Genomic DNA, 12,058 nt, shown 5'->3' with positions numbered 1-12,058 from the left:
GATGACGGTTGACACCTTTGAGATCTAGGATGGGATGAAAGGAGCCCTCCTTCTTGGGCATAATGGAATGACCCGTATTTTTTTTGAGACTGGGCACTGGAACCACAGCCCTCAGACTGAGGAGCCTTGCCAATGCAGTTTCCACTGCCCGCTTCTTTTGTGGCGAGTGGTAGGGAGACACCATGATACGTCCCAAGGAACACTGCGAAACTCCAGCACATATCCTTCTCGTATCACCTCCAGGATCCACTGAGCAATGTGATCTCGATCCACCTCTGATAAGAGAGAGAGAGGTTGTGCCCCTATCTCCTGTTCACAGGAGTGGGTTGGCAAACCTTCATTGGGAGGGTTGGGAGGTTCCACTATCTGAATTCACTCCCCTTCTTGGCTGTCAGGGACGAAGGACTGAGACCTACCCAAAAGGTCGAGTTCTTCTATAGCGATGAAAACATCTGGATCCTCTAGGAAGATCTCAAATGTTAAGAGTGTAGCATCTGCTTCTTATCCTCTGGCAAATGAGGAACTGAGGATTCACCCCACTTACTGGCCAATTTTTCCAACCTGCTTCCAAATAAAAGCGAGCCTTTAAAGAGCAATTTGATATGGTTAGCCCTGGAGTTCACATTGGTCGACCAATAACTCAGCCATAATTGACGCCTGGCCACTATAATCGAAGTCACTCTTCTGGCTGAAGAGCGGACCAAATCACAGCCCGCATCTGCCAAAAAAGCAGCAGCTGGCTCCATAACTGAGAAGTAAACAAGATCGAGCCACCAGGGAATGCCCCCTCTTCCTTCTATTATTTGAACGTGTAAATAACCGATTCACATCTACTTGTTCAAGACCTCTCATGATCTTAAAGACCTCTCCCCAGTGTTCCCTTTTAAGCTGTGCGCACATGGTACAAAGTTTAGCGCACAGAGTTTTTAATCCTAGAGTTTTTCCAAAAACTAGGCAAATTATTAGGCATAAAATCATTATACTTGCACAGCAATGATGGGAGACACCTAACGTGCGCTACATAATGTCTGTGCCACTCTCTGGGTTAAGAGATCTCGGACTCATCTCTACACAGTCCATAGTATTGGTTTAAACACTTGCTCCAAAGTTTCTGTAACCCCAGTGAATTTAGACCTAAGTGCACACACTGATGCGGCTCTCTGACAGAGGCCAGGATGCCATCTGTTACTTGGAACTGACTGCTAGCCTGCTAGGTCATTAATTGGATGAGGTCAGGGAGAGTTCATACTCCCGACCTCCAATGGCATAGCTGCAGCGGTTCAGGGTACAGTGACACAGTGTGGATGGGAGGGATGCTAGCATTGCCAGGCTACACAATACACACGTGTACAAGAATCTATGCTCTGCGTCAGCAGCTAGATGACCGAGTGTATATGATGCCATGTGGTAATATAAATCATTTATAAAGAACATTAGAAAAAGACAGTGTCAACTGGTTAAGTTTAAATAAGTTGATAATATTTAAGTTAATTACAATTAAGATAAGATTTGAATGCATAAAAACCGAAATGAGTAAAGGTGTTAGACGCAAGAGAACAGCTAAATCATTTAAATCCGAATGGCTAGATGAGACTGTTGAAACTAATACCGCGAAGTCGCATGGCCTAACTCGTGTAGCCCTGCGCGAAATTTTTTCATACGATGAAGATAAAAGGAGTCATTTGTCTGATCTGCGCTGAAGCGAAAGCTGTAGGAGAGTTTTCTACGGGTAAAATTTGGAACGAGGTCTGGAAACTGAATTTCCTCAAAAAAACATCTAGTAAGTAAATCTCACATTGACAGTGTGACAAAATTGAAAATTATGAATCCACTATTTCGCAGTGGGTTGAAGAACCTGTATTAGAGACTCCAAAAGAAAAAGCAAAGGAGGCAAATCGTTGTAGAACAGAAGTGTTCAAATCCAGATGAGATAAAGGTCCTGATTGGACAGCGTCTTGCTAGACATCAAATTGAACTCCTCTATGCTGTGCTGCTACAGATATAAATGAACACATGGCCAAATTGAAAAGCTGCCAGATAGTTGGAGAAGTAAAAATTATGCATTTGAATTTCTTGAAGTCATCAACTGCGTTGTTCAAAATGATATAATGCAAGAAATTCTTTGGCATTGCTCCACACTTTAACCATTGATGAAAGCTCTGACATATCTTTGACCAAATATATAATACTTTGGATTACAAAGTATCGTTTGGTGGCATTTTGCGATTGAACATTGTGATGCTGCTTTAATCGTATCTGCCATCAAACTCTTTTATACAGCAAACAAACCTGATTTAAGGAAGATGGTTATGTTTACATCGGACGGAGCCTCTGTTATGTTAGGGAAGAAAAAAAACGGAGGTAGCAGCACAGTTGAAAAGAGAAATCCCACACCTAACTCAGCAACACGTAGCACATCGTGAAGATTTAGGAATAACTGATACATGGAAAGAAGTCAAACTGATACAAGACACTGAAACTCTTTATCAGAACTGTGTACTCGATGTTTAGTAGATCTATTTCGAAAAAAGAGTTTAAATTTCAAGAAATCGTTGACGCCCTCAGAGCACAATTCAGTGGCATTCAGTGCGGAAGGCTTGTCGAGGCATTTTGCTGTGCAAGCTATAGTTCGAAACTATGCTTTTTTGTTACAATATTTCGAGAAGAGCGGGGAAAGTCCCAATTGCTAAATACTATTTCAAGAAGCTGAGCACTTCTGAGTTTAGGGTAGCTCTGGAAATTTTAAATGATGTTCTATCAGATTTGGCTTCATTGTCTCTTCTTCTTCAGAAGAAGGGTTTAACAACTCTAGAAGCTCGCCATCTAGCTCGAGGCAAACTGAACAAGATCAGAAGTCAATATCTAACAAGCTCACCTCAGTGGAATCAAAGTGTTAAAGCACTACTACAGGTACCAACCAATAGTGTAGTCAACACAAGCTCACTGATCACATTTATCAATCTCTTGTGTGACCATCTGGATGAAAGGTTTCCAGAAGAGGAAGTACAGGCATGGGCTGCATTTGATATTGGGTCACTTGTGACTTCAATTTCAGAATTGATAACATAAAATCACTTTGTGCTCAATATAAAGAGTTTCTGCCTGAGGAGTTAACAGTAGTTGATCAATATGATGACTTCAAATTCATTGTTGCTGAGAAATCAAAGACAAAGTTGTTTCAAATTTGTCATCTATGTTGTCGTTTGTAACTCACAAATGAACAATTCAAAGACCTCGCTGTGTTGATGGATATTGGAGGAACATTCATGCAGCCAGTGTAGACTGTGAACGTGGCTTCAGTTTAATGAATGCTACAAAAACCAAATCGCGGAGCATTTGGATATGATCATGCGTGTGAAGAACTAGCAACTAGATGGCGGAAATATAGATCTTGACAGAATCTATAACGAATAGACAAGTGTCAAAGACCGCAGGGAAAAAATGTAAATATTATGGACTGTGAAGTTGTGAACTGAGTTATGAGGCGCAGTCGCCCAGTATATATAGTATAAAACAAATAAACTGTTATTCTTTCTACTTGCTATTCCTTAGTAGCCTCTTTAGTTAAGAAGTATAGTAACCATGTTAACATTTCACTTGGTCTTCACTTCTTTTTTAACTCCAGTAGGCTGAGTTGTAAGTTTGGATGCACAACATTAAGTTAAGTTTCGGAAAAGTTGCACACAACAAAATTTTTGCGCACATAGCATGTCAGAAATTAGAGGGAACATTGCCTACGTGGTCTATAAAATTGTTTTCCTGGTTTGTCCCTTCGTATGGCCCTGCGGATTTATTTATTTATTTATTTTTATTTATTTATTTGAATTTTTTATATACCGATATTCCTATAAAGGATATAGATCACACCGGTTTACAAAGAACTAAACTTTCGCTAGGAGGCGATACAATAAACAGTGCCATATAAACCATTGAACATTTTGAAACAATTGGAATTAAGGAACCAACAGCAGGCCTAGAGCCACAATATATAAATTGTGAATCAATCCTAAATAAAATAAATGAGATAAAATAACATAAATAAAACGAATGAAGCGAAAAAACATATAGTACATTATTAAGATAAGATTATGACCTTAAAGGGCTGTGAAGAGAGAGTTCAATAAGTCCACTAAATGATTAGTCATGTCTTGTATTCATGTTTTAGGATCTGCATCTAGGAGAACCAAGGTTTTCAGGGAAAGTTTGATTAAACAGCCAAGTTTTTAAGTCCTTCTTGAAGGTTAGGAGACACTGTTCTTGACGGAGGTCAGGTGGGAGAGTGTTCCAAAGCTTCGGCCCAGAAGTAGATAATGCTCTTTTACTTAGTAATGATTTAGTAGGGGGAACATGTAGAGAGCCCAAATAAGCTCTTCTGTTAGGTCTTCAGAGGAATGGAGCACGGAATTGATGGCACAGATTGAGAGGGGCAGTTTTATGAATATCTTTATGTATCATCATAAGTACTTTGAACGAAATCCTGGCTTGATAGGTAACCAGGTGTAGGGACTGCAGTATGGGAGAGATATGATCTCTTTATTTGAATTAGTAAGTAAGTAGTCTCGCTGCGGTATTCTGTACCATCTGTAGAGGTTTATTGTTATTACAGGGAGCCCAAACAAGAGGGAATTTACGGAAGGTACCTCTGAAGTGACAGTGATAGCCGACGCAGGGTTTCATGGTGGTCCTTTAACTGGGCCACTGCGTCTTGAATTTGTTTCCAAACAGGTTTTCTCCTGTGCATGGTAGATCTGCAAGCTATCTTGCACTTCCAGGCGTAGGTCTGAGGCCTTAAGCCAGGTCCAGCGTCTAGCACTGATACCTGCTGCCGAGGACTCTGGAAGCTGTTTCAAAAGAGTTTAAGCAGCTCTCACCTCATATTTACCTGCTTCCAAACCCTTTTGTAGGATGGTAATTAAGGTTTCTTGATGTTGTTGAGGTAACGTGTCAGCGAATTCCTGGACTTGTTTCCAGAGATTTCTATTATATTGGGTCATGTATAATTGGTATGCAGCTATTCGCGCTATTAACATGGACCCTTGAAAGACTCTGCGCTCCATTGCATCTAGTGACTTCTGTTCCTTACCAGGAGGAGCAGAGCAGTGTGGATGGGATCTCTTAGCCTTCTTTTGGGCTGATTCCACCACTACAGAATGATGGGGCAATTGGCTTTTCTGAAAACCTGGGGCTTGCTGGACCAGGTATGTAGCATCAGTCTTTCTATTGACTGGAGGCACAGTTCCTGGATGATCCCACAGGTGGTGCAAAAGATCAAGAAGAACTTCATGCACTGGTATTGCCATTACCTCTTTTGGAGCGTCTACGAATTGTAAGACCTCCAGCACCTTGTGGCATGTGTCTTCCTCCGTCACCAATGGAAATGAGATAGTTTCAGACATCTCCTTGACAAAGCTAGCAAAGGAGAGGTCTTCAGGAGGAGATCGACGCCTTTCTTCCGGGGGTGAAGGCTCTGAGAGCAACTCATCGGAAGCTTGTGAGTCCGAGAATGCCTCCTCCCAAGGATCGTAGGGAGTTTCTTCCTCACCTGTCGGCCTTTCTGAGGGAGGAAGGATGCCAGAGCCTAGAGGGCAAGAAGGCATTAATGGATGTTGAGGTGGCATCGATGGACGCGGCGCCGGCATCGAGGGCATCAAGGCAGATTATTTATTTTTATTTATTTAACATTTTTCTATACCGACCTTCAAGGTTAAATACCATATCAGGTCGGTTTACATCGAACAGGGGTAGATCAGTGTAACATAACATAACAAAGGAACAACTTTTTATAATTAGTGGAGGTAAAGCAGAAAAGTAAGAAAGTTACATAATAACAAGGACCATGAACTAGGAAGCTGAATTCAGCTGGAAAAAGAGAAACCTTAAGAATGTATTAAATTAAAATACTAGGAGACTAGTAACTGATGAGAATATTGAAGGGGCGAAGTTCCAAATTCAATGCTGAGTAGTTGTAGTTGTCTAGTGAAAGTTTGAAGGATCAGGAAGGCTTGTAAGAAGAGCCAAGTTTTGAGTTTTTTTTTTTAAATGTTGGTAGGCACGGTTCCATTCTGAGTTCTGCAGGTAGGTTGTTCCAGATGGCTGGACCTGCTGTGGAAAAAGCTCGGTCTCTGGTAGAGATGAGTCGTGTAGCTTTAGAAGGTGGGGGTTGTAGTGCTCCCTTTGTAGGTTTCTCTCATTGGTCTGTTGGAAGTGTGGAGTTTGAGTGGGAATTCGAGGTCAAGATGGAGGAAGCTATGAATTGGTTGTGAATTAGAGATAAAGCTTTGTGCAGAGCCCTGTGACTGACTGGTAACCAATGTAAATTACGGAGGACGGGCGTAATGTGGTCTCTCTGGTTGGTGCTTGTTAAAATTCTCGCTGCAGCGTTTTGTATCATCTGTAAGGGCTTGGTTGTTGAGTTGGGAAGGCCAATGAGGAGAGAGCTGCAGTAGTCAATTTTGGCAAATATTAGGGATTGAAGAACAGTCCTAAAGTCATGAAAAAATAGGAGAGGTTTGAGTCTTTTTAACATTAGGTCAAATAAGATTAGGTGCACTTAGGCACAGACAGTCCCGATGGCCCTGGAACGGGCTCCGGCATCGGGCTGGAAGTCCCCTCTTCGGCCTCTGAGGAACCCGGGATGGGAAAGGGAACTGGGGAGGCCTCGATGGTCGACTTGATGCCAGCGTGTCCAATGGCATGGGTTGAGTCGGCAGGGCACTGATGAGGGTGTCCAGGCGCTCGAGGAGCGGTGCGAACACAGAGTGCACTGGTTCCGGCGCCGGTATGGGGACCGGCGCCAGTGGCGACTTAAAGCCCCAGAGGGCATTGAGCACTGCCTCTTGGACCAGTCTGTCCATTTCCTCCCTGAAGGCTGGCATTGATAGCACTGTGCCTGGGATAGGAGGCAGGCTAGGCATTACTGGACGCTCCACAGCGATCTGAGGAGACTCAGTACCAGGCACCGATATTGGTGGGAAATGCCTTGAGGTCCCAGGTCCAGAGGAGAATGGGGGCTCCTCTCCCCGGGCCATCTTCGCAGGCGGCTCGGTGGGAATCGATGCCACTGCGGTATCTGTGCCGGCACCGGGCGGGGATGCACGTCTGTGCCAGTGATGATGTTTCCCTCAATGTTTGATCTGGTCCTTCTTCGGCACCGAGGATGATGCCGATGCCTTTGAGGGTGTCTGTGATGGACAGTCACCCGGCTCCACGATGTTCCTGGCAGGGCGTCTCCGAAGTCGATGGACCCTCTCCGGTCGGAGCCACTTGAGCTGGAGTTGATGGAGCAGAGCGTTTCGACACAAACAAATGCTCCATCTTGTCCAGTCGAGCGCACTGGCCTTTGGGGGTCATTTGTGCGCAACTGGGGCATTGACGGATGTCATGCAAGGGGCCTAAGCCAAAACACAAACATTATGTGTGTCCATTATGGACATGGTCCTCGGACACTTGGGGCATCTCCTAAACCCGGTCACCATGCCAAAAAAATGGCAGGCGCGCAGTCGGTGACTGTCGGGCACCAAGATATAAGCTGCCAGGAACCGACCGCAAAGCACGGGAAAACACTTACCGAGTGTCGGAGGGAATGGAACGCGATAGGGTACCCCGGTGAGGGTGATTTTAAGAAGTTAAACTTCAAATATTTCCGTGAGGAAAGTTGAGGAATTTCTCACAGAACTCCTAACCGCGAGGCAACTTGCTGCACGGAAAAAAAAAAAAAGACTGAAGGGGGACCCTGTATGGCCACAGGGTTAGTGGCATGCTGGGCATACTCAGTGTGCCAGTCAAAGTTCTAGAAACTTTGACAAAAGTATTCCGTGACAGGGCTCCATCTGATGATGTCACCCATATGTGAGGACTACCATCCTGCTTGTCCTGGGAGAAAGACTACTGCACATTGTTATGCTTGCGCACTCTGTCAAAGATCATCAAGTGAAAGCCTTGGTAGCATCAGTAGCTCATCTGCAAGCCGTGCCTATTGAAGTCATCTGCAAAGCTGCAACCTAGTTGTCAGTTCACACCTTCATATCCTTTTACTGCCTGGACTTAAGAACATAAGTGGTGCCATGCTGGGTCAGATTAAGGTCCATTGCGCTTAGCATTCTGTCTCCAAAAGTGGTCAATCCGAGTCACAATTACTCGTCAGATCCCCCGATAGTTGATCTATTTCTTGTATCTCACTCTCACAGATAAGCGATGGCTTTCCCAGGTCTACCTAGCTAATAATGTTTTATGGACATTTCCTTCAGGAACTTGTCCAATCCTCTTTTGAACCCCACTATATTAGTTGCCTTGACTGCATCCTCTTGCAACAGATTCCATAGCTTGATTGTACACGGAGTGACAAAATACTTCCTATGATTCATTTTAAATCTGCTGGTTGCTAGTTTCATGAAGTGAACCCTATTACAAGTGTTTTTTGAAAGGACAAATAACTGTTCTCTATTTACCTGTTCCACCCCACTCATGATTTTATAAATTTCAATCATCCCCTCTCAGTCGTCTCTATTCCAAGCTAAAGAGCCCTAATCTCTCTAGCTTCTTTCCATAATAGAGCTTTTTCCATCCCCTTTATCATTTTTGTTGCTCTTCTCTGCACCTTTTCTATGTCTACTATTTCTTTTTTGAGATGGGATGACCAGAACTGCACACAATACTCAAGATGCAGTTGCACTATAGATTTATACAAAGATTATGATATTCTCAGGTTTATTCTCTATTTCTTTCCAAATAATTTCTAACAATGTATTTGCCAGTTTAACTGCTATGTCAGCGAGTATCTGGGCTCAGGATTCAGGGTTGCCCCAGAGGGAAGGTGCGTTTTGGAGAGGCAAGGCCAGTGGAGTCTAGGGGCTAGAGAAGAACCAGGGGAGAAACATGAGGCAGGAACATTAGAAAAGTCCAAACACAGGACACAGAAACTGTAAGACAGAAAGGTTTATCAAACAAAAACATGATTACTAGGCAGGAATGCAGTTACAGGAAATCAAGAGTCACATGGATAGCTTTTCCACGAGGCAGACGCCAAGAGGGTTGATGGACCAGCAAAGGAGTGTAAGACTGGAGCTCTTTATATACAGCCCTCAATTTGGGACACACTTAACGCTGGTCCAATAGGGAGCCTGCAGGAACACATCAGACTCTCCAAGAAAACAGAATAAAAATACTAGAACTTCCTGGAAATCCAACAGCCTTGCAGCTCTCTGGTATATCCATAGTCTGGAATCCCCAGCAGTGTGGGGGACTGACACATTGTTACACATTGAGCCGAAGATTTCAATATATTGTCCACAAGGACTCAAGAGGTCCTTTTCCTGGGTGGTGACTCCTAACACAGAACCCAGCATCAAGTACCTGTAGTTTGGATTATTGCTCCCTACGTGCATTACTTTGCACTTGTCCACATTAAACTGCATTTGCCAAGTCTCCTAGTCACACAAGGTCCTTCTGCAGTTCTTCACAATCCGTTGCCATTTTAATGACTCGAAAAAATGTATCAGCAGCACATTTGGTCACCTCACTCATCGCTTCTTTCTCCAATTCATTTATAAATATGCTAAACAGCACAGGTCCCAATACAGACCCTTGGGGCACTTCACTAATGGCCATCCTCCATTTGGAAAATTGACCATTTAGTCCTACCCTTCATTTCCTGTCTTTTATCCAGTTACCAGTCCATAACAGGACACTGCCTCTGATCCCATGACCTCTCGATTCTGAGTAGTTTTTCATGAGGACTTTGTCAAATGCCTTCTGAAAATCCAAATACACTATATCAACCTGTTCATCTTTGTCCACAATCTATCAAGAAGCAACAGTAAATTTGAAGAAGCAGTTCTGTGTAGCCTGTTCACCCGGTAGTCTACTCTCCGCAGTAGGGTCCAGGTTGCTTATTCAGTAAACACTCCGTTGTAACCCTTAACTTGGGACTCCCCACATCATGGCTGATTTAGCTCTGCGCTTTTGAAGGAGTAAACAAGTTTGCATACCTTTGTGCTTATCTCAGGCCTTCTTGAATTCTGCTACTGCTTAGGTTTCCTCTACCACTGGAAGGAGTGGTGGTGGTGGAGGGGAGATTATTAGTGGCCTCTACCACCCCCTTTCAGTGAAGAACATGCTCTTAATTCCTTTCAGCCTCATATCTTAGCCTCTTGTCCTGGAACCTCCTTTCCACTCAAGAAATGCTGCTTCTGTGCCTTTACAAGTTTTGAGGTATCTGAATATCTATCGTACCCTACTTTCCTCTAGGCTGATCAGTTTCTGAATGATGCAGAGGAATATTGTTTTGATAACTGGTTTTAGTTTGTTTCGTATTTTTATGAGTGTATAGCTTGTAAACTGCTAAAAAATTGCAGATAAAGTGGGCTATCGATTTTAAAATAAATAAGCCCCTCTGAAATATTTTTAAAAAAAATCTAACAGAACTGGACCCAGGACTGATGTGAGGTATTCCACCGATAATCCCCCTTTCTTAAGAATTAATTCTATTTATCACTGCATATATCAGTCAACCAGATTCTAACTCAGTTTAGCACCTTAAGGCCCACCCTCGGACTGCTCTGTTAATGAACCTCCTGTGTACAGCACTGTCAAAGTCCCACTGAAATCTAAGAATATCAGATACAGTGTTAACCCGATCTAATTCCTTGGTCACCCAGTCAAAAATAATTGATCAGATTTATTTTGGCATGATTTTTCATCATATGTGCCCATGGATCCTCTAATCTGTTGGACTGAAGATATTCTGTCTTCTCTCTTAGCAGTGATTCCCATTAATTTGCACCCCACTGAGGTCAGACTGACTGGCCTGTGGTTAACAGCCTCCTGTCTACTCCCATTTTTATGAAGGACCACATCTGCCCATCTCCAGTCCCCTGGAACCTCTTATCTCCACAAAGCTATCAGAAGAGCAATCAGAACCAGAGCAACAGAAAGTCTTCTACTGATAAACACCACTGGAGAAATCATTCTTATGGGCAGGTTTGGGTTTTTTCTGCCCATACTTGAGTGTACTAGTTAGCGGTATCTTTTTTTTCTCTGCATTAGCCCCTGGGAGATGACAGGAGGGGAGGGGCTGTATTAGGGAGCAAAGCAGCTCTTCCCTGCTTCAGCCTCACCCCTCCCCTCCTGATTCTTTGCAGGCTGCTGTCTGGGAAGGGAGGGCTGGACAGAGCAGGATGGAAAGGGCTGGCCAATAGAACTGGGTCACTAGCCTTGTGTGCGATGACTAGAGACAATATTGAACAGCACCAAAACCTGCTAATTGCCCATTTACCATTCTGCCCCTGTAATTTTAAATTACTGTTAATAGCACTATTGCCTGTATTATTCTTTTAACCGCTTTGCGTATATGGCAAAATATGTACAAATCTGAGAAAAGTATCTGTAGGAGGGAGATGAGAAACAGAGAAGAGAGATTCCTCTGTTCCAAACCTCCTTCCCCACCGGTGCTTTTCCAAGTTATGATGGTGGCAGAGGAGGCAGGAGCAGTTAAAAGCGCTGCTCTCTTCTGCCTCCTGCTAGGTAGAGGGGGGAATCATGTTGGGACCGAATCTTGGCAGCTAGTTGCAAGGAGGTGGAGGCACTAGCGGTTGCCCTGCATCTGAGTACCAGCACTTTTCTTTCTAGAAATAAAGCACCGCTCCAGGATACTGCTATTCTGGCCAATGCAGGGGAGAAATGAAAAGGTTCAGGAAGTGATAAGGCATGTGAGTTTTCATCCAGTAAACAAAAGCAAACAGCTGCAGGTGCAAGGCATCCATTTTTGGGCTTTAGCAATACCATTTAATTATTTTCATAATCAATGCAGCTTTCACTAGACACAGAGAATTAAACAAAAACTCCCCTTCAGGAAAGCATGACCGCTTTCACTTCGGTTGCAGAACATCGATCTGCTGCCATTTTACCCTCCTGTTTCTTTATCTTCCACCAATATTTCCAGTTTAAGGAGCCGCCAAGGAATATCGGGGTCATCTCCCATCACTGTCAACGTAGCTTCAAACTCTCCTTCCACACGAAAATTTCACACGCCCGTTAGCTGTAAAAACAGGGAACATTCGCT

At 43.6% G+C, this 12,058-nt stretch overlaps 1 protein-coding gene across 1 annotated transcript in view; it reads right to left on the bottom strand.

Moving 5' to 3' along the window:
* MED14 (mediator complex subunit 14) overlaps positions 1 to 12,058 on the bottom strand; it is a 220,875-nt gene that overhangs the window by 165,333 nt on the left and 43,484 nt on the right. Inside the window, 2 exon segments of the mRNA XM_029603149.1 lie at positions 11,905 to 12,016; positions 12,018 to 12,034. Of these exon segments, the coding sequence (XP_029459009.1) occupies positions 11,905 to 12,016; positions 12,018 to 12,034 (129 nt within the window).

Source organism: Rhinatrema bivittatum, chromosome 5 (genome assembly GCF_901001135.1).
Source record: "Rhinatrema bivittatum chromosome 5, aRhiBiv1.1, whole genome shotgun sequence".
Classification (NCBI taxonomy): Eukaryota; Metazoa; Chordata; class Amphibia; order Gymnophiona; family Rhinatrematidae; genus Rhinatrema; species Rhinatrema bivittatum.
Note: the sequence above shows the minus strand (reverse complement) of the source record. Positions and strands in the feature narration are given on the sequence as shown.